The 24564-nt window shown below is 37.1% G+C and overlaps 1 protein-coding gene across 1 annotated transcript; it reads left to right on the top strand.

Annotated features, from left to right (window-relative positions):
* LOC141427964 (ubiquitin-protein ligase E3B) lies at positions 1-23671 on the top strand. Its single transcript, XM_074087581.1, has 19 exons — positions 1-418; positions 2025-2261; positions 2932-3184; positions 6043-6231; positions 7529-7720; positions 8575-8900; positions 9197-9321; positions 10319-10490; positions 11133-11251; positions 11734-11906; positions 12826-12906; positions 14068-14269; positions 14619-14782; positions 15230-15376; positions 15678-15793; positions 16228-16357; positions 16994-17158; positions 17850-17961; positions 18261-23671. Exons 1-19 carry the CDS (start codon positions 258-260, stop codon positions 18431-18433), a joined length of 3237 nt encoding a protein of 1078 aa, XP_073943682.1. The 5' UTR covers positions 1-257; the 3' UTR covers positions 18434-23671.
* The last annotated feature ends 893 nt before the right edge of the window (positions 23672-24564 follow it).

Raw genomic sequence — 24564 nt, 5'->3', positions numbered from 1 at the left:
ATAAATTTTTCTCTTCGGTTGCCGCTGGTTATCGCTGTTAATTAATTAATAAAATTATCGCTTATTCGAGTAACAATGCTTTAGGAGAGTGCAAATGAAATAAATCCAAAGTGCTAGTTTTGTGAAAATGACAGTATTACCGGGGTAAATCGACGTATTTAGAGTCGGGGCGCCATGTCCTGACACTCGAAATCGGGAAGGAGAGTGCAATAATAACAAAGCACTAGTTTGTGTTTATTGGTTCAAAAAGGTTGAAGATGTTCTCTAAATCAATGACGAGTAAGGACACATTTTTGGAGCAAACCAAGGCTGCGCGAGAGGAGCGGGCTTTGGAAAAGAAAAGGGAGCAGTCTGCCGTAAAGATACAGGCCTATGTGAGGGGATGGCTTGCGAGAGCGAGATTCTTGCGCCTGATACTGTAAGAACTACTTTATTTATTTAGCTATAGTTAAATCGAACATTTTTTCTAATTCAACAAGAATACAATTAGAATGAGTGCATCCAGTATTTTCTGCTACCAATTTTTCATGAACTGAATAAACAAAGCATATATATTTGTGATCACTTCAATAATTTTAACTTAACACTGATTTGGAATGGATTTGGATAAATCCATTGCTAATTAAAGATAAAAAAACTGGGAGTTTCTTGTCAGGTTCTCAATGGAGTTAGACCACTCAGTAGTTTTTTTTCTATGGGCGTGTACACGAAAAACAGGGCTGGACGGCCGGTATTTCCATGTCGGTATTATCCGGGCCGGGAAAGAGTGTCACCCAAATTTAGGTCTTATTTGACATATGTGCTTGTCATAGCCTAAACTTTGAATGAATATTAAAACAAACTTGTATATCACAAGAGAAATCTTATTTCAAGAGCCAAATGTTTGCTTTCTATGATTAAAGAACCTCTTTCATACCAGGGAAAACACTGGTCCCTGGGCCTGTGCTGTAGTATGAATAGTGATTGTTATGAACAAGCACTTTTCGTAGCAAAGGGTATGGTTGACAGAAAAAACAAATACATTTGAATATTCACTTTACCTTCTTAGGATTACACCTCTAGATATAACTCCTTATGGTACAAAACTTTTTTCCTCCTACTATATTTTTCCAATATAGGCACAGGTTTTTTACAATATAGGTATGTCAAATGACATTAATTTATGTCATAAAAATACAAGTTTAGTTGAAAATCTAATTAAATTACGCAGTGTTTATTTGAATCTAAATAATGCACATTGTATCTAAAGTTGATATTCAAGTATTTCAAGTGAAGTCCTAATAAAGTGCATCACAGTATTTTACATTCACAATATAGATTTGACACAATAACCGGATTTTATAACAACGGATGAAGGCGCTATTTGCAATGTCAATATTAAAAGGAAAAAAGACGGTATAAATAAGCACCTAAAGTCAAAAGTTTATAATAAGCTAAAAAATGTCCTGAAGAAAAACCCGAGTTACAATACTGAAAAAGTTGTGTAGCAGCTGATTTAAGGCAAAGAAGTGGATATGCCGGAGGGTGTCAATAAAAATTGTGTGCAATATTTTAAATACTTAAATTACCTTCCTGTGTCTTCTGTTACCATAGAAAGATCATTTAGTTATTTAAAATGGTTTTTTTTTAATCTACATGAACAACTGACAGCCAAATCTATTGAACAAATTTTAGTCTTTTATTCAGTATAATTTTGATAAATGATTATAAATATGTATATAAATCTCATAATTTGTGAAATATATAAGTTTAAAATACTTGTGTATTTGTTTTTTTGTCAACCATACTTTGCTTTTTGTGGCAAAGTTCAGTGTCAAAATTCGAACTTTGTATCTCTCCATCCTACTGACACTTATGTTATTTAACATGAGAGTGAGTGGGATGGTATGATACAAACTTTAATTTTCGAATTTCGTAGTAGTCCCCAAGAGAGAGTAGCCCCCTCAGTATATTTGTCTATATCCATGTCACAATTTTGCTCCAGAAACTACATCCATCCAGAGTAACATAAATTTCCATTTTAGAAATGAGTTTGATCAACTCTTTCCTGATGAAAAAACCTCCCAAGATGATGCACTGCAACCTCCCGAGCTCATCCCAGCCCTGGATGTCTACAAGGCTACCAGTCAGCTGTTCCTGGTCTTCAAGAAAGAGAGAGATAGAAAGCGATTTGAGAAACTCTGCAAATACATAGTGCACAGCCTGCATTCGGAGTCCGTGAAGCTGTCTTATGTAGGAGTGTTTTTTAATAAAGAATACAGGTATTGTTCCAAGTTATATTTATTTTGTGCACTGTGTGGTCAAGGACTTTATTCATGAGCCACCATGGAACCTTTTCGAAGGAAAAGTCATTACAATTTTCCTTGTAATGAGATGTCACTATGACGCTTACTGTGAAATGGTTCATGGTATTAAAGTCCTTGACCATACCATGTTTGGGTGAATGAGGCTCCAGTGTATAAAAAAAAAATTTCATATTCTCTTAAATTCACTAACATACAGAAAGGTTAGAAGTAAAGGTAGAATTCTATATGACATTTTCCTGTTTACCATGATGAGTTACATTGGGAAAATTATGATTCTATTGTTATGTGTTCCTATGTAAAAAATCTATTAGCATATGTGTTATAAAAACAATATCAGTAGGGTTTCAAAAACATGCAAAATTCTCACAGTTAGAAGATAGAAACATAATGATGTTACACTAGAATGCACACACAATGATTTTGCCTATTGCTATGATTCTGTATTGTTACCGTCTTGTACCTCGCCTAATTACCACTTGCTAAATATATAATTTTTCTGAGTGAACTTTATGAACATTATTTCAAGGGTCTATTTTGTTGGGGTATTGATTTGAGATACAAGATTTTTCAAAGTAGTGACGAATTGCAACAAGTAACAAAACAACATACCACTTCACTTCCACAGTCTTCGATGGATAGCCCACATCAAGGACCTCCTGTTCAAATGCTGTATGTACTTAGAAGAACTAAAGCCGGAGTCTCCAGTTGATATGCAGAGTATCCTCATATACCTTCACACCCTCGTTGCCTTCACGGCCACCAACACTTGGGCTCTGACCAGGCTGAAGAACTTTGAGAAGCTCCGAGGTGGCATGATGCAGTTGTGTGCCAATGTCATGGGATCCTTGTTCCATAAAGGATATTATTTGACATTGAAGGTATGTATCGTATTTCAGGGTCCCGTAACATATGAGGCTTAGTAATAGGGTCCCATTTTGTACCCCCAATGGTATCCTATTGCTAAAAGTCTGCTATCTGTCCATTGGTCACAGGTGTGTATCTTTTTACCCATGAAAGGTAGACACATGAAATATTCACAGACTGCTAGGGTTGCGAAGGATATTGGGTAGTTTCTTGTATAATAAAAATAATTATTCTGTTAAGGGGCTGTTTCACCACCCATTGATTAGTTTTATTTGACGGATAAATGTGATGCAGTCTCCATCTATTTGAACAAATCAAACAGAGACGGCATCACATTTGTCCATCAAATAAATTTAATCAATAGATTGTGAAACAGGGGGTTAGTTTGTCAGGTTGATTATCTTGTCTGAATATATTGGACGCGCATTTTTTTCTTTTGTCAATCAAGTGGTGTAAATGGTGGAGGTGCTGGGATGTACAGCAAGTATTAGTTTTGTATTCAAAATGCATATTATATCTTATTCGCCAATTATTCTGACGGACAAAGTGATACCTAAGTAGCTATTCCTCGCGACTTCATCTGCGTAGAATATGGTTATCGCGCGCCCATAGGAACTACTCAAATTTCCGAAATGAAAACTATCCTATGTCCTTTTTCAGTCTAAACTACATCCATAAGTACTTAATGTCTGCTGCCTGCGAATTCATCTGCCAAGAATTCGTTTATCGCATGCCCTCGGGAATTTTTCGGGATAAAACTATGCTGTCTTTTTTGGGGCAGGGTCTCAAATTTTATCACTATCAGTTGAGTACTTTAAGCGTGAAAGTGTAATAAACAAACAAACTACTCCCTTTTGCATTTATAATTATTATTATTAGTAAGGATTACCAAAACGTGAACAGCAAGCATGTAGTGAAGTACCAACTTCATTATGGCATAGTCGATTTTGTAATAATGTAATGTAACACGTACCAGAGCGTTGCGTGACGCGTTAGAATGCATTAAATAGATAGTAGAACAGGAAAAAATTATGAGGTCAAGCCAGTGAACTGTGTTATCTTTATTTTATTACAACAAAGTGCAATCGTTGCAATGATAGTGATATTGAATTGATGTAATTGTTCCTGTTATGTATAATCCGAATTTAAGATTTGAATGAACGGTCAAATTGTAACACCCGTTTCTCGGTTATCGAACACAAATGTACTAAAAATAGCGACATGTACATTTATTAGCGGTATTTATTATGTTTTTACTATAGAAGTTAACACAATTTTAAATAGTTTCGTTGTTTCATTTAAAAACGTTTGCAACCTTTACCGTTAAGTTTCAAATGTTAGAATAAGGAGTATAATGCTGCATGTGTACTGTGGAATAAGTAAATGACCAAACATGGACTTTGAAACTTGGTATGAAGATAGTTTGTGACCTTGGGAAGGACAGGATAGTTTTTATCCTGGAAAAATTAATAGTTCCTACGGGATAAAGGAATTTTTCGCAGGCCCTAGTTTATTTAATACCTCCTGACGACTAAGTCAAATTTTTGATGAGATAAAGTTTAATGTTCAAACGCCGAGTGTCCTTTACAAAGGACACAGGGCGTCAGGAGGTTAACTAAGTTTGATGCAACTGACGCAAATGGCACGATGTTAATTGCCTAGGGTAAGAACACCTTATTCCAATTACGAGTATGTAATGAGTTGCATATTATTCATATTATTGTTATCATGCAGTGTAGACAAAATCCCAAGGGAGAGTGACTGTGCCAAGTTTATTATAATACATACTACAGTAGTTAGAACTAAGTAAGTCTATATAATATCTACTCAGCAGCGTTATAACTTTTACCCTACAATTTATCATACATCGACTTTAGACAGAATATTATTATTTGATTCAGGCCATAACAAAGTAGGTGCATTACCAGTTCCTTTTTCTTTAATTTTGCTGGACAAGCTACCGCGTGTCTAGATTTAGTTATCTATACAAGCATGTTTATCTGTTGACTACCTAATAACTGTAGTACAGTTACCAGCATTAATATCTGCTACAGCGGAGCATGCAAAAATATCTGACACGTCCTTCTGGCTCTAGAAATAGCGTCGTATCAGATATTTATGAACGCTTGTGTCAGATATTTGTGCTGGTGGTGACTGTACATGTAAAACGTCGTATTTTAAAGACCCGCCGGAAACCTTCCTACACTTCCACATACAATGGTAGTGGTCAATTACATTGTGCGCTCTGTAATAGGACATCTACGAGTAAAACAAAGTTTGGCTTCTTCAGCCATATTCCGGCACATAATAAACAAGCCTAAGGTCATCATCATCAATGAGGGTTCTGTTGCGTGAGGTTTTTAAGTATGGCTTTCAAAGTCTGTTATTACGGGCGTGAAAACAAAGTTTAGATTAAAATCATATTTAATACACTTTAAAACCATACCATAAAAATATCGACCATGCCACAGTGTAGCATAGTCCCCGTTTTGTTCGGAAAAAAGGGAGGACAAGGGTTTCCGAAAGACAAAACTGTCTCAAAACACAGACATTCATTGCCCCGGAACGCATATTTGCCATAATTAATTTCAGATATTGCAAAATATTCACAAAATTGTTCTAATTATAAATAAACCCGCGTAGCTCACCCGAATACAAATACAAATACAAATACAAATAACTTTATTTCGCTTGAAATATGGTACAAGAGGTGTTAATTAAAAGACAATATTGGTTCACATATTTCACCATCATCTGGCATCCAAAAACTATGAGATTTGACATTTCGGAGACCTCACGCTACACTAGCGCCTCTAGTGGCGAATTCATACGCGATAGCCCTCATTGGCCCATGAAATATATTTTTTTACAGTCCCTCCTGCTCCGTGGCCTATGTCGCGAGAAAGTATGCCTCAAGAACGTGGCTCTGACAGCCGTGGTGACGCTCTCGCTCCGTCCTCTGGTCTCGTCCCAGTTCTCGGAGAAACTGCTCACGATGTACATCATACAGATACTCTCTGTGCCCACACTGGTGTTCCACATGCAGCAGATTTCGCCAGAAGTAAGTTGAAAAGTGGTGCCATGTGATCGTCTAAGTAAGTGCTTCACTATTTTTAATGACGGTTTCTACACCAGGATATAAACAATAAGGCTGATTGTCACATTGTCTTGTTTTAAACCATACAATAAATCACATTTTTAAAAAGCTTTTTGGGGGATTTGTACAAGCATCTCTTGGCTGACCTTGCCGAGTGTGTCAAATAAACACAGTTATTTCACTGACCCACCTACTCGAATGACTTGATTGATAATGATAACTTAAACACGCCAATAGTGATGTGTGGTGCCATCTATCGAAATTGTCACGAATACTATGTTCCAAATTTCGATTTTTTCATGTTTTTAGTTGACCAAACGTTCTGCAAATAAAAAACAAAAAATATTTGGCATGATTTCAATTATTGTTGAACAGAACAGAACATTTTTTTTTCTGTTTTCTTAAATTGATCCATTGTCCAACAAGGTTGCATGCTCTATTAACTAAGTACCTAGTATTAACAGTATGTATTTGTGTGTGTGTGTCTTTAAACGCGTTTGATACATCAACACTTACAGGGTACAATGATAATTAATCTAATGATAAATTCTACTAATAATAAGTATGTACATAAATTATGAAGTAAATAGATTATGTCATGGAACATAATATGTATGAAATTATGATGTTACAGCAGAGGTGACCCTTTCATCTTGTTATTGCAATTAACATGTCATGTTTATATTTTTAAATACAATACCAGTTTATAATATATCTATATGACTCACATTGAACACAAGTGTCTATTCTCTAATTTGTGAATACAAACGTTTTAAAAACTGATAATTCTAAAATTGGAATGTTTCTGAACAATAAGTGGATTGTGTGTGATGGGTCAGGAGAAGTTGGTCTTTCGTACGTAAAATAATGTATGTCCTTGTAGTAGTTTTTCTTAAATGGCACATTATTTAAGAAATGCTGCTCAGTCTTAATAAATAATAGATAATTAATATTAATTTATGTGCAGTCGAAGAAACTGAATTTTATATCAGGGTGGGACCTTTTCATAATCAATTTTGCTATAATTTCTTCACTAGATGTATGGAATGTTAATACGTCATCAGTAGCGCAAAGGTTCCACCCTGGTACGCGATTCGGTTTCTTTGACTGTATGTCTTCAATTGAGCGTAAATTATATCAAAAAAAAGCAATCACAGGTCTAATTTTAAACGTTTATATACCACACTATTTCCCCTTCTGTTTATCACTGTCTGTCAATTTTCCGAAGTAACGTAACTGGTTCTTTCCTATTTTTCAACAGTCTATAACCGTCTTCCGGACACACGCGATGTTCGACAAATGCTTGGAGTTTCTGAGCACTGATCAGAACATGCGTATAGTGTTCAACACGCTCGAAGGCAACTACGCTTTGTGTCTGCTCGCTAACCTTGTGCAATTGGCGCATTTGGAGCGCGAACATGCGATGGCGGAGAGTTACTATCCTACGTTCGTGGTGAGTTTTTGAGAATTTCTTAGCACTGATCAGTACATGCGTATAGTGACATCACGCACGAGGATAAGTGCGCTCTGTCTCTAATAGGCCGTACGACAAATCCAGTTATCAAAATACTACTAAGCCTAAGAGCCTACATCTTGCTTCCAAAATGTTCGTGACAAATGGTTATTCCTGTATAGTAGGAATTTTTTGAGATGTCCCGATCTCGTTAATACCACCTGTCGAACAAAGCCATTGTATTATATTATGTCCTCAAGTGCATAATCCTGTGTATAAAATGAACTAAAATATAAGATAAAATAGCTCATTGAATTAACTACTTTATATTTACAAGAGAGAGTTCATTTTAAATAAAACTTTTTTGGCAGATCAAATGCGTCGTAGACAAGCAGCCTTATGGAAAAGATATTATCTGCGAACGTGTATTTTTTTTAAATGCACTTTCTGTTCTACTAGATAATAAAGTCGTTATTTCAGTGAACTATTTTATTTTATATTTTCGTTCATTTTAAACTGAGGATTATGCGGTTGAGGGCACAATAGTATACAATGGCTTCGTTCGAAATGTGGGCTGTTAACGAGATCGGGACATCCCAAAAAAATCCTACTATAAAAAGTAACTGCTTCCATGAAACGTTGGTGCTCTAGAGTTCATAACTATTTTCGTGTTGATTTTCCATCATAATGTCCAGATCGTGTCTAAGCCATATTTCTCTAATTTATTGAATGAGTGTGGAGGTGGAGGAACTGCATGAACGCTCATATTTTACATAAGCTTAGCTATCGTAAGGTCGCGGGTGAACAAGGAAATTATTTTAGTTCATTTTAGTTCATATTTCTCTACTCAACAGCTAGTGGTATCCCGCTTCTTAGACTCCTGCCAGCAGTACGTCGTCTGCAAGAAAGGCAATCTCAGCAACTGGCATCCAGTCCTGGGATGGTTCTCGCAAAGCTTCGACGCGTACCTCCCCCCTGCTATGGGGAATCTTCGCACCCAACTGTCGTTGCTTTGGGGGGCTCCTTTGTTGAAGAAGATGTTGGCGGCGCCGCTGAAGGAGATGGTGGATTCGGGGGTGCATGGAGAAGAGGGGGCGGGGCCGTCGCAGCCGTCGACGCCCGTGCAGAGTAATAACCCCGCGGCTATCATTAGAAGGGCTTTTGAGGCGAGAACTAACAGGTAAACAATACTGAGATAATTAGGTACATATATAATGTTACTAATATTATGATTATTTGAGAATGTGTATGGACTTTTTATTTATTTTATTTTATTAAATTGAATTTGGAGATTTTTTTATATATACAAAAGGCTTAGGTCCTACGATTTTAGGGCGTTTCCTATTAACCGACTCTTTCATTAAATAAGAAATTGTTTCCGAAAGAAAAATAGACGAACGCTATATAAAAAAAAAAACAGATTTATTTTTATTGTTTTATCATTTACATGAGACTTGATTCTTATTTGCTTTTCAGAGCGAACGCCAACAAAAATTTCAGAAAACTGGGTTCTCCCGATTGTACCAAAGCAGCTTTAATATGTTCGATGTATCACACGGCACTGCAGACGATGACGCAGGTGAAACTAGACATTTTGACAGGTAAGAATAGGGGATAAAATCCTACAAAATATGTTGTCAAATTATAGAAATGGCCAGATAAATAAATAAGATCATGATGTGAAGATTCTTCACATCTTCATTCTCTTGTTGATATGGATCTCCGACCATGATACCATGGAAACCCGATCATTCGAAAGGTATTCCTGGGGCTGAAAATAAGGCGAAAAGGCTTTTGGTATATACACGTACCATAAAAGTAAGATGGGCGCAACTACTATCCCCTTAAGCTGCGTTTCCACCAGAGCTGTGTTGTGCGAATATAGGTAAATGAAGCGTTTCTATTGGTCCATGAAAAACACATTCCTCGCAACACATTCTCGCACATCTCTAGTGGAAACACAGCCTAATACTCTATGAAGATGTGCTAGAGTCATCTAGCTGCTTGAATCTGTAGAGGACTGTCCATTTCAATATCACATAAAATATAACTTTTGTTAAGCCTTCGACTCGCCTTTCACTAAACTCAATCTGCTTAATTTGTAGTGGGCGGATGGCGGATGACGGATGCACTTTACGTCAAAATAATTTCGAACGATATACGTAATATGGATATGACTACGATTGGTTTAAAAAAGAGAACATAATTGAAAAATAGTTCGATCATTTTTTTTTCATTTCTTTATTGTTGTAGTAAATAATCGTTTTTTTATATATATTACATAGTGCATTTCTTTTATAGTTCTCTATTCACTTATGTAGTGAAAATGACCTCTTTACATCTACAGATATAAGAGGTGCGTATTCGTACGGTGATACTTCACCATTTTTAGGAACATTATCACCATCACTCAAATTTCTATAAATTTTTTATACAAAAATATTAATCGAAGTTTAATAAAAGTCTTATCCATCCTATGCTTTCGTCGCCATATTGCATCCATCATCCGCCCTTTATTAATTTGTTACCGAATAACGTATCTATCTGGAAATGTGTTATTTTAATCATAAACTATGAACAAAAACTTGTCTTTTCTAGGTCTTTGTAACCAAGACGAAATATTGTATTCTCTGTGGCAATTCCTATGCACATTGGGACCAAATTGTGGACTGAAATCATTTCTCGATCTCCTAGCTGTTAATACGAAGACGTCGGCGCCGGAGTTTCAGATGCTGATACTCTTCGCTGATTGTATGACACATTACGTTACGTGAGTTTTTTTTACTTGGGCTGTGCTGACTATAGAGTACAGTTGAGGAAACTGAATCACGTACCAATGTGGAACCTTTTCATAATCAATTTCGCTATGATTTCTTTGGAAAATGAATGGGATGTCAACATGACATTAGTAGCGCAAGGGTTCCAGCCTGGTACGTTATCCAGTTACCTCGACTCTTACATGTATAAAGACGAGTAATTCTGCAGGGAGAGAGAGCTAAGTTGACAGTATTTATCGAGATCTTACGTGATATGTAATCATTTAGCTCAGAAGAGATAGCCTCGTGTTTAGATAACCTGACTATGAAACTTGATGTCCTGGGTTCCATGCCCGGTCGGGGCAGACATTTGTATGAAAAATATTTATAAATGTTTATTGTTCTCGAGTTAAATATGTATTTAATTATGTGTATATTACACGAGATTCGCTAATTTTGGGACTAGGTCAATTGGTTTCAATTGTCCCATGATATTTATTTAAATCCACAGGTCTCTGACTCAACCTTATTATGAAATTTTACAAATAAATTATTGGAATTAGTAAAATTCCGTATACGAAGTTAAGTCTAAAGTCCGACGATGTGAATCACTCGTATTTTTTTAAATACAATTTCATTGTTGTTTTTTTTTTCAGGATTTTAGATGATATGGAAATGTATGAACAACAGGAGCCGTTCAAGCTACAAGACTTTGTAAATATGTCGCAGTTCCTCAATATGTTTGTTTATAAGTCTATAATGAACCAATTGTTTGGTGAGTATTCGTGCATATACAAAAATGTAGCGTAATAAAAATCTGCTATGTTAATAACGCCTAATATGTAGCTATGTGTAATAATCTGTGCCCTGGGCAATACCTACGAAAAGCTAAAGTCAAACAAAATAAGTTTTTGGTAAAAAAATATTTTTAATACAAACTTTTTTTGCTGACTTGCTGGCTTATTGTACTTTTTGTCGACTTTACTTGCATTGTCACCCAAACTACATTTGCATACCAAATTTGAAGTCGCTGCTTTTAACCGTTAAAGAGTTCCGTCCTGCGGAGACGATCCTGGCCGGACTACCAGATTATTGTATTGTCACGCAATTTACATAAGTATGCCAAATTTCAAGTCAATCCGACTACTGGAAGTTGGTCGAATTTAACTTGCAAGATTTGATTACAGACAGACAGACAGATAAAAAAAACTGTGCTCTGGGTCTATAGAGGCTGTAACAATAAGCATTTATGGCCAGATCTCAAGAACATCCAAAGCAACGAGCTGTTCGCGTCTCTCCACACGCTGCTGCTGGTGTTGTACCGGCGCGATTGCCGCCGCGCCTACACGCCCAACAACCACTGGCTGGTGCGGGAGATACGCGAGGGACAGTTCATGGCTGACCTCGAAAAGGGAAAGAAGCCGCAACAGGTAAAACACGACTGCAGATGTGCAAGTTGCGGAAAGTTTTCAAGAAGTTCTCGGAAATTTCTTAAAATTTTCACAAGATATATACATTTAAATTTAAGGAACGGAAAGTTTAACCTCCATACAAAATTGTGAGAATTTTCCAAATCCACAATTTTGGAAAGTTTCCTTTGGCACATCAGTATTTACTACTAACCCTGACGTTAAATGATCACATAGCCCAATGCTTAGAGAACCTGGCTTCGAATCTTCAGGCTCTGGGTTCGATTCCCGGTACCGGCAGATATTATGTATGAGTAACCTACCCAACTTAGAGAAGTTGACAAACCGCCAACATTGTCATGTCAAAGTCCAGAGGCTCACCGGCTAAGTACCACGGCATGGAAATGAGGGCTACCGTTTTCGCGCTCACCTGTTGGTGCCACTGGAGACAAAGATCCTGGCTGATGTATAGTGGTTAGTTTGTTATTACGGGCGTGAAAACAAAATTTACATTTAAATCATATTTAATACCTTAAAATCGTACCATAAAAATATCGAGCATGCCACAGTGTTGCATAGTCCCGTTTTGTTCGAAAAAAAGGGAGGACAAAGAGTTCCGAAAGACAAAACTGTCTCAAAATACAGACATTCATTGCCCCGTAACGCATATTTGCCTTAATTAATTTCAGGCATTGCAAAATATTGACGAAGTTATTCTAATTATAAATAAACCCGCGTAGCTCACCCAAAGCAGTGACATTTGACATTTCGTAGACCTCGCGCTACACTAGCGACTCTAGCGGCGAATTCGTACGCGATAGGCCTCATTCGCTTATTGCGTCAGGGTTTGTTGTCTAGTCTTTGGTGTTTAATTAGTATTTAGGTCGAAGTTTATCCGAAAGGTCTCCTGGTTAATGGGTAACTTGATTTTTGTGTGCAGGTTCTGGTGCAGAAAACCCCACACATGATAGCACACGGCGAGAGAGTCAGACTATTTAGACGTGCTGTTGCGGACGAAAAGGTAAGTGAACGGCGGCGTGGTAGAGCCGACACACCTGTGACACCAGTATCTGATAATGTTATAACATTGTAATGAGTAAGACTGAACGAGAATTTTTGTAGCCTACATTATACGCTACCGTAAACTCAGGTTTCTATAGCCCCAAGCGTTCATTAATAGTCCAAACTGAATTTTTAACATTTCTAACAATTACAGAACTGCTAACGTTTACGAGGTTCATTGTGCATTTTCTATTAGATTAGGCTGCGATGAACCTCCTAGATGACGTTAGCAGTTCCGTAACTGTTCGAAATGTTAAAAAGTCCGTTTGGACTATTTATGAACGCTGGGACTATAGAAACCTGAGTTTACGGTAGTGCAAATTCAGACCGCTAAGACACAACAAATTTTTATTACATCCAGATTGCTTTACTTTTTTTTACGAGTTAGAAAATAAGTGACCCCACATCTTGATATTGCCTTTCCAAATCTACAACTCATAAAAGGTACCTGTGTGTCGAGTACCTAATTTAAATATAATGTTTATTATTTAAATATAATATAGAGTCTGAAAATTGTGTTGGTTTAGCTTTATTTTTATGTATATTTGAATTTTTTTGAATTTATGTGATGACCTAATGGTCCCGAAGGCATGCGTTTTTTTTCATGTTCACTTTAAAAATACCACGAAAATATGTTTTCTTTGTTTCAATAATAATGAAACTAATAATAAACTCAATTTAATGTATGCTACACAATTATAGTGCATAATTTATTTCCATCTGGAAAAGTCGGAATTCGACAACACTCGACATTTTGTCAAAACTGCTGTACGATGGATACTCCAGCTACATAGTTGAGAGAGCATGATAAATCAGGGTGTCCACTTTCTGGAAAGTCAGGGAAGCTCAAGGTGGTCAGGGAAAATTAGGGAAATTTGCTATAAATCCAGAAAGTCAGGGAAAAAACGTGCAGTGGATTCCCATCATCGGGTCTAGCTTAGTATCTCGGGCAGTAAAAAAAAATCATATAACCTGCTTTGAAATGTAAATGATTGGTCAGGGAAATTTAGAAATGTGGTCAGGGAAAGTCAGGGTTTTTTTTAGGATTTGTAGAGGACACCATGTAAATACAAACTTTTTCGATAAAATTCGATGGAAAACCATTAGTGTCTATTTCCAGGTGGTGTTAGGTCTGACGGAGCGCGCGTGCGGCGCCGGTCGCTCGACGCTAGTGACGGTGCGGCGCGCGCGGCTCGTGGAGGACGGGTACCGGCAGCTGGCCGCGCTGCCGAGCCGCGGGCTCAAGGGCTGCGTGCGCGTGCGCTTCATCAACGAACAGGGGCTGGACGAGGCCGGGATCGACCAGGATGGGGTCTTCAAAGGTCAGCGACAGACTTGGATAGTGCTCTAAAAAAGAAGTAATTAGTCCAGCAGTTTAATTATCAAAAAATAATTTAAACGTTATTTTTCTTATGCCTATTAAAGTAAAAATGATGGAGATTATAGCCAATTAAAGTTCTGTGTGACAAAAACACCATTACCATACTTTTCTTTGTGCTGGCTTTAGTATTCTTCTACAGCTTTCTAGCGACTTCCGAAGTCATCCGATCTTCTTCGAACTGGGCTGCCCTCTGACCACATCCTGGACTTTTCTCTTACACACCACTTTGACCCATTACTATATTACTTTCAAAGTCTGCAATGGTTTATATTTCATCCCCTCTCTTACAGAGTTCCTAGAGGAGACGATAAAGCGCGTATTCGACCCATCGCTGAATCTGTTCCGCGCGACGAGCGAGGAGCGTCTGTACCCAGCGCCTACTTCTTGCCTGCAGGACAATCATCTGCAACTCTTCGAGTTCATTGGCCGCATGCTGGGGAAGGCTGTTTACGAGGTTGGTGCTTGATTCATTTACAGTGTGGCCTTTAGCGAAAGCGTTTCGCGGAGTGAAGTACTCATGTTGCTGCGCTCGGGAAAAAAAGCGGGAAAATAGTAATCGACTAGGAAATCGAATAGTTTTTTGTCGGTTACAGGAGTTACCCCCGGCTCGAGAGTGACGAATGGCACGGCAGTCGCTTTTTGGGCGTCGGATGGGGAACCCGTGCCACTCGAGACGACGCGCACGCAATTATTCTTAGAATTGAACCTGTGATTTTGACTCTTAAGTAGAGTTTTCCGGTTTGAAATTAAGCGATCAATTATTAGTGATAGGACACTGTTTATTTATGTTTTATAAGACATTTGACTTTGACTTTTGACTTTGACTTTGACTTTGTGTGAGATTATTCAGGTAGGGGAACGGCCTAGGCCTGCAGTTCTACATTGTTATATCTCTTTATAGGGCATCGTGGTTGACGTGCCTTTCGCCTCGTTTTTCCTGAGCCAGGTGCTCGGACAGACCAACCAGGCTCTGTACAGCTGGATCGACGAACTGCCGTCGTTGGACCGTGACTTGTACCGCAGTCTCACCTACATCAAACATTTTCAGGTAATGACATGTATCAACTTAGTCTAATAGAAATAGAACGTGACGACAACAACCGCACTCAAAGACGTAATTTGACTTTAAAATATTTGAGAAGAAAAATGTGAGTAATGAATGATTAAATTGATTAAATGACACCCTTGCCTTCAGCTCGTGACAAAAATACCTGCGTGTTTCGTTATTATATTTTACGAGCTTATTTGTTTAATCCCTTTTTAATTTATGCAGGAAATAACAAAAACTTAATACCGCCCGACGCGTGAAATGTATCAGTATTATCATTAATAAACAAATACTTATACAGGGTGACATCTCAACGTTAGAGCTTACATTCTCTGTGGACGAAGAGAGACTCGGCGAAATCGTCACTCATGAGTTGGTGCCGGGCGGGAAAGCTATACCTGTCACAAACGAAAACAAGTCAGTACCTATTTTCCATTGCGACATACAGTCAAAGAAAAGGTTGAACCTTTGTGCTACTGATTTCATATTGACGTTCCATATTTCTGCCAAAGAAACCATAGCTAAATTGATAATCAAAAGGTTCCACCCATCAGGTATCAACGCGATCCAGTTTCGTCGAATGTATATCATCGCTTTTGCGTTCCGTTCAGTCAGTCAGAGCAGAGCTCGTCGTGTATTCAAAAATTTACACGCACGGCTCTCTTACATTTAACCGTACATTTATGTCCTCCACTTCAATATAACGTGGCTTGTAGTTGCTAGCCCACACAAAGTAGTCACCCTCTTGTAAAGCGACCTCTGTCGCCTGTAAAATATAAACAGAAAAGAAAGGACTTTCTTTTGTTATAATATGTATCAATCACTTTATTTCATCTGTTTTTTACTTACAGAATAAACTACATACATTTGATGGCACACTTCCGTATGCACACGCAAATAAAGGACCAAACCAACGCTTTCATCAAAGGCTTTAGGACTATCATCAATCCAGAATGGCTGTCGCTGTTTTCTACGCCTGAGGTAAGACATTTCACTACTATTAACTGTGTTTTAGTGGCCAGATTTTGTTAGTGACAGTTTTTTTACTTGAATATAAATAATGTACATTAAAATTTATATTGTGGCATCATCATTGCCCTATGTCGTCTATAAAAAGATGGTTTCAGCGTTCATGGTGGTGCAGCATTTACACACGTGGCTTGTAAGGCTGATTCTACATGGAGTACATACTTAAGCATTGCCACTCTTTACACTTACTGTCGGTTGCCTGAAATTGAAAGAGACGTACTGACACCACGGCAGTGCCGTTTTGCAGAAGTCAGAAAACTGATGAATTATAATGAGGAAATATTATACATCTATAATATGAACAGGCATTTTTTTTGCGTATGAGAGTGATGTGTTTTTGTTATGAATTAATGATACCTCGGTTACGATAATAAAGACTTGTATTATAACTGCTTAAAAAAGACTTCAATTTTTTTTTATCGAAACGATTTCTCCGGATCGTGTTTTGAAAACAACTACATGAACGTAAATATTACGAATATTAACACATATTTTTTCGCTTTGCCAAATCAAGTGGTTGTCGATGAAAAAACAAGTGAAGTCAATTTAGGTATGGTCAAAGCCTTAATAAAACATAACATTCTACAGCTTCAACGGCTGATAAGCGGCGACAACGTGCCTCTAGATTTGCGCGACCTGCGACGCCATACGCAGTACTACGGCGGCTTTCACGACTCGCACCGCGTCGTGTGCTGGCTCTGGGACGTGCTGCAGCGGGACTTCAGCGAGAACGAGCGCGCCATGTTCCTAAAGGTGCGTTATATTGTGTCCCGCAGCTCCAACGGCTCATAACCAGGGTTCGTAGAATGCAAGCAAAATTCATTGAAATGTTGGTTGTCATAATTGTCATACGTCATTTCAATCGATTTGGATTACTCGGGGTGGTTCCTTTGGCTGTTCCTTCGAAGGAACTAATGCGGTTTTTTTGCACTAGTTCCTTCACAAGAGATGAAGGTAACTGGGCCAATCAACTTTTTTATCCACACTAATCTGTCCGCGATTTTTGTGAGTAAACATGTTTTTTCTGTAATTTAATAGATGGTGTACATGAATACATGACCACCTATTAAACCATGAAATATCTTGCTGGAAGTACCATTTTTTGGTAACGCCAGAGACAATTTATTTTGGTAACGCAGGAGACGTCGAAAGTGTGGGTAAAATAGTTGATTGGCCCAACTACGTTTATTTTTCGCCTTTGTTCCTTTCGCAGTAGCACCTTCAGTTCTGGGAAAGAAACAAGGGCGAAAAAATAGACGCAGTTCTTCCTTCATCCCTGGTGAAGACGATAGATGTGGGGAGACCCTTATTAGGGCTTTTCATATTTTTTGTTAAATTTATTATTTTTGATTACCTAGTACTTATTTACTTATGTTTTATTGTTTGCATTATACCTCTCTTTCTTTCATATTAATTTTAGACTTACTGGCTTCTTTTTTCCCAGTTTGTGACGTCATGTTCGAAACCCCCAGTGCTCGGGTTTGCGCACCTCAAGCCTCCATTCTCGATTCGATGCGTTGAAGTTGGCGACGACGAAGATACTGGCGACACTATAGGTACGAATAGTATGGCATATAAAGAGGTCCATTTTGAAGGGTGTCTTTCACGTTATTTATGCGCGATTTAATGACGTGAGAGACATGGTTCAAAGTGAGATTCTCGAAAAAATCTGGGGTAGCATTAAAAAAGCATCTCATAGATAAAGAGAGAATATTGTAAATAAAAGCAAGGGCCTAGTGTCTTTAGTACTTAAGTGATTCAAGCCAAAACTTTAGACATTTCAATATGCATGCCTTAGTTCCGTTTGAGCCGCTTTCTTTATTTTTTACAATGTGATCTGTTTTTTTTTTTACAGGAAGCGTCATCCGAGGCTTTTTCACGATACGCAAGAAAGACCCCCTGAACCGTCTTCCCACGTCGTCCACTTGCTTCAACCTGCTCAAGCTGCCAAACTATCAGAAGCGGAGCACCCTGCGGGACAAATTACGCTATGCTGTCAACAGCAACACTGGCTTTGAACTGTCCTAAACGTATGTGCCCACTTTATAGGAGGTATGTTGAAGGTGCACACATGAAATCTGATCGCTTACGGTAGCATTCTGATGTTGGCGACCGCGACCCACGACCGCGACTGAGTCGCGTGACGCACTGTTTAGTATGAATTTATATTAAACACTGACGGATGGAAGCGACCGCGTCGTGCGATTAAGTTTATACTATGCAGTTCCTTGCCATTTTCCGTGAAAAAAAACTATCCTACCCATGGTCTCAAATTATCTCCGTACCAGACTTCAGCTAAATCGGTTCAGAGGTTTTTATGTAACATGAAAATGAGCCCTTTGTGGCCTGCTTGCAGAATGAACGTTTTGATTTTGATTATGATATGTCTGCAGGTTTTTTTGACACTGAAATCGATGACATGGTTTCTAAGAACATTTGTATGTATGTCTTTAATTTTAGATTTGCCCACACAGACCAGTCTAAATGAGCCACCCTGTATAACTTTGAAGAGTTTTATTTTATGTTTCGAACACAACCAAAGGCTCCTTCTTTTGTACAGTCAAAGGCATAAATATCTATACAGCCATAGCGTCAAATCGACCATCGACCTTATGTTTATTGGCATAAAGGTGTATAGATATTTTTGATGTCTTGGTAAAGATATATTTATGCTCTTGACTGTACAATCATAAACGCACTCGACCAATCATCGTGAACTTTATAACTTGATAAGGTACACAACTGGTCAATTAGGTGTTTGAGATTGTACTGGATAAATAAAACCAACATTTCATTTCACTATTGTAATTTTATATGGTTTTCGACGATTGATGTTTACGAATAACGACGTAATACTAGCCTGAAAATATATTGTGTACTCAATGTTATGTTAAGTTTCATGTACTCAAAGATAAGGTTGTTTTCGGGTATATCCTATTACTTGCTTTGATTTTATAATTATGACCGCAATATTTACTGGCATTTTTTTTTAAAGTAAGCAATACAACAAACAACAAATCTTGCATACCAAGGAGAGATAACTAAGTCAGATAGAAACGCCAAAGTGTTTAAAACTTCATTTGATTGATTCAAATGCAATGTGCAATCTTTCTAATAAAATGTATGAGCGGCATTGATGGCAAAAATCCGATCCAGTTGCAATTTATACTTAACAGTAGTCTTGCACGTTTAAAATAAATATAATATATTATTATATTATATTAACCTAGATAATAATTTTCACGGTTAATGATCATGAAGGATTCAGATTTGCTGTCTGGCTATTTACATATTAGGTACGTTCTTATGCTCTGTCTGGAAATCATTGAGCACTCATAATACAATTGTAAGGGCCGCCACATTCATTCGGAATTCCGAACGCAGTAAATCCATACAAATCTATGGACCTACCACATACAAACAGTAGTTTTCCGTCCGAAGCTTTCTCCGATTCGGAATTCCGGATGGTGGCTTGTGCGTACAGAATTGAAATAAATATATATGTGTGATGTCTTTACGTAATTCCGAATGCATGTGGCGGCCCTAAGTCAGTACACGGCGACTACAATTTTTGAGAAGAAACGTAATTATTATCTATTTAAGCACATCGAATGCTATGTCTCTTTTGATCTTTTCACTGACTATCAGGGCCATTGGTTCCTTATTTCTTTCAATATTAGACAAAACATTATTTTTTTAATCTTGAGACCACAAGTTCAGAGAATTAATTGACTTGCTGATACGTGATCGTTTGTATTTACTGAAAAACTGAGGCTTGCTGTAACTGTTCCATAGTCCTTTGGTAGATTTCTTATCAATTTGTAAGGGTATGACTAAATTGAAACATACTATGTATTTTTAAAAGCCTCAAAATTATTGATACGAATTATTTATACTATATTTGTTAAGAATGTTAGATCTTACTTAATGTTAGATACTGTCACGGATTAGTTGGTTATTACATAATCGGTGTGCGTGTGAGTGTTAAAATTAATGTATGTTTAAAATACGAAATTGTCCCGTCTGTATAATGCCCGGTTTACACTCGCGCGAAAAAGTTGCGAACGCATTGTAGTGTCTATTCACGCGCAAACTGTCCGTTAATAATAAAAAAAAAACGCTGTAAAATAAAAATTGTATCTAACAGTAATAATCTTTTGAGCATTGCCAACATGTAAGATAGTTTCTATAATTTATAAAAAAAATGCAAACTATGGTACATACATAGCAGCTCCCAAACCTAGCAGTACAAAATTATAAAAACCTGGTTTCCCGGGGGGACTACTCCGAAATGTGAGCGAGACGGCACGGTATGAAGTTTCAAATTCGAACATCATAGTATAAAGCCTGACACGTTCGTTCGTCCGTGAGTGTGGCTGGCTCCTAAAATATCTGGATCAACCTTCATGCTCTATTGTGTTTGTATCGCCATTCTCACTCACGGGACCGGATGACGTAATGAAATATTGTTCAATTAAATAGGGAATATTACTGCAATGTTCTACCGTCAGAATGCAGCACTAGCACAAAACGGTAAACAGTTTTTTTGAGTATCTTAAATGCCATAATATCATATTATTTCAATTACATTTTTGGAAATATAGCTCTATCGTTACTATCGATGTAAATATTATCATGATTTTTAAAGGTACTAATACTCTTTGGTCATGATCTGTCATGACGACAAAATATAAAGAGAACTGACGTTATCATAGCAGAGCTTTGCTTAATATGCCCTTTTACGCGTAAAAACATAGAAGCACTTTAAATAATGTCTTATTAAAACCTGGTAGTGGTAGTAGTGACGTTCGCATTATTTTTAAGCGCGAGTGTAAAGGGTACATAACCTGTGTACATAGACAATAAAGTCATTTTAGCAACTCGTTATAAACTTGAGTTCTCTATGGTATGCAATTAGTTCTAATGGCATGTTTTTAAAATTATGATAGGTCATAATGCAGTTTATTATAAATTAACGAAATTACAAGTATAAGTTAGCCGGTTACGTTCATTTAAGTTGGTTTTAGAGCACTCTGTTTCTACCTATACATATACAATTGAATCCTACTTTTTAAAACTAGGGTCTGAAATAGTAAAAAATATATATTTTTGTTTGTTATATAAATTAGTGAAAATTATTTTTATGCCATATTTTATTGTTCTGAATCGTCTGAGTTGCTAGCGCGCTGTTTATTATCGCTGAAAAATCAATAACGCGGTTGCTGCTGGCGCTCCTCGCTCCCAATAGTTTTCAAGATTGTAAAAGCGGCACTAGATTTCTAATGATGATTTTTCGGCAGGTGCAATATCGCTAGATTGGCATTAGTATCGGTCTGTTTGAAATTTTTGTCGTGTCGGGATTGGTTTATAACGCATGATGGTATTCTGACAGGTGAAATATCGCTAAATGGCGTTAGTATCGAGACGTTGGTTTGGCGTTATAGTTTTACTTGAAATTGGCTCAATTATTGAACCAATCCCAAACGTGATAAAAATAAAAATGTAATGTTGTCAAACGGACCTCAAGGTACAATACTTCGTTTTGTTTAGCATTATAAAGAAGGTAAGCGATCGTTACGTGTCTTTTTATTGAAAAACACTTGAAAAATAAGTCACAGCAAATAGTAACAATTAGCAGGGACATATGATCATTTACATGCTTTTGCTTTTGGTATCATAAGTAATAGTTACTGTTTTTCAAAAACGTTTTTAATTAAAAAGGCTCGTCAATGATGATTGTTTACCCTTTATAAATGCTAAAAAAACGAAGTACAGCGCCAACAGAGCTAGTCTTTCACAGACACCGTCATTGTAGCCAATCTCAAGCAAGACTTAAAGTCAAATAGATGTGTCATCGACGGCGCCATCTAGCGTTACCCTTCATTTACAAATGTGATACGCGACAAGTGGTTATAACCATCTGAAATATATTACTGGCTTAAGTTCCGTGTTAAAACGGGCTTCATATTGGCTACGAGATTTTTGTCGAATAGGGCCTAATAAAAAATAAAAAAACGTTAATTTCAGCCTAGCAAATCAATTTTTCAATAATTAGAGCTTTGAAAAATGAAATAAAATTGACAATTGAGTTCGCTAACGAGTTACGTCACAGGTTATTGAGCTCATCAAAAGTATTTCAGTTAATTTTTGGTGTCAAATTCTATTTTAATGTAACCTGACGCCTCTCACGTTTGTAAAATAAGGTCTAGACGAAAATCTAAAGCGCATACCTACATCACTACTTTAAAATAGCTCGTATCTCATAATCGATCATTTTTGTGTGTGAGCTTTATGAACATTAATTTCAGGGTAAATTTTGTTGACTTATCGATTTAGGATACGAAGTTTTTTAAAAAGTATTGACGATGTGCGTTGACAGCAGTGTATACGTTAAAAAAAATAAAAATAAAACGCATGCTAGCACTAGAAGTACTTTTAAGCGCTTGGTTGTTTTATGCGATAAACGCTGCGTTAAACGCAATGCGTTTGACGCACGTCAATTTGTATCAGATAATCTAATTATAGTTGTTGTTTCTTTAAAAAAATATGGCTCTGTCCATTGGAGGACAATTTTGCCAGTGTCTAGTAGTTTTTGCCGTTGTACGGTAAAAAAATTCTAGAAAACGAAATATGAGAGGTAATGGTGGATGAACGATGACAGCGCGAATCCATCTAATTATAGTTAAAGTGAGAAAAGTTTTTCCTTGTCAAAGTCTTTATGACATTGACTTAAGATAGATTTTTACTCGGTCTGTGTAAATACTTTTTTCACTACATTTATACTAAACATGCCGACTTGTGCTATAGCTTAAGTTTAATTTACCCACTTTTGTTTTATTTATTTTTATTTTTTAAGTCGATATCTGCTACTGTACGCTAATTATTTTTTGTAAATGTAGTGTTTCTCATGTAAGTGAATTGTTATAATTCTTTATGAGAATAAAGTTCTTAAACCAGAACATGCGTTCACCGCGTAAGACAATGTTTGGCAATTAGATTATCTGATGCAAATTGATGTGCGTCAAACGCATTGCGTTTAACGCAGCGTTTATCTCATAAAACAATCGAACGCGTTAGATTTAATCTAACTCTGAACAAAGATCATATTTTGTAGTGGTGTTTCCATTTTCATTTGTAATTTTTAGGTATTTACTAACTATACATGAACTTAAAACATGAATCATAAGGAAAATTTTTGTACTAGCCACGTAAATATGTTGTATTACACAATGTGATTCTCTGTGATAATATAGTTGATATTTATTACGATTGACTGTTATTTAATACTAAGACCTAACTAAACTACCCTCATGCGAGTCTTCCATTAAGATGAATAATGAGCGGAAATGAAGATGACAGACTGAGCAGACCTGGGTGTAACAAGCTCATGGCTTCTTATGCAGTCCACCTGTCGGGAGGTCTACCGACACTTCGCCATCCTAAAGGTCTCTCACCGTATCATACATGTAACATGACCGTTATCAACGTGTCGAAAAAAAATTTTTTTTCTTGTATCTAAAAGTATGAGATTTAGTACGTTTCGTCGATATCGTCATGTATGCGCTTGATACATTCCGTTCCTGACACGTTCTTATTACGGGCATAGTATGATACGGTGTAGTGGTTACGGCTTGAGCTGTAGTTCCCACGCGGGCTCTGTACGGATTAATACTTACACACCTACGAATAAATTATAAGTACTAATAAAATAAAAATAAATAAATATCATGGGACACTTGCCACCTAGGCAACTATGCAAAGGTAACTATGTATTAGGTAAATAATACTTTTTATTTATTCGTAGTTACAGACCATTGAACTGATTTACAGATGTATTGTGTATACATCTGTGTGGTTCTGCCTGATGTTTACAGATTATGTAAAAACTATTTTATTTGTATGACGTCAAAGTTGAAAATGGACTGAAAGCACGCCCGCTGTCACGTGTTAACTCCAAGAAATCGTACTGTAGGCATAGTCATGTAAATCCTACTAATATTATAAATGTATGGTAGGACCTTGTGCAAGGTCCGCCCGGAATGCTACCACCATCTTGCCCGCTAATCCTGACGTTAAATAGCAGTGCTTGCACTGATGTGTTTTGGCGTGGAGGGTAAGACAGCCGGTGAAATTACTGGCACTTGGGGTATCCCATCTTA

This window comes from Choristoneura fumiferana, chromosome 5 (genome assembly GCF_025370935.1).
Source record: "Choristoneura fumiferana chromosome 5, NRCan_CFum_1, whole genome shotgun sequence".
NCBI classification, from domain to species: Eukaryota; Metazoa; Arthropoda; class Insecta; order Lepidoptera; family Tortricidae; genus Choristoneura; species Choristoneura fumiferana.
The sequence above is the reverse complement of the archived record's forward strand: the minus strand, read 5'-3'. Positions and strand labels throughout refer to the sequence as shown.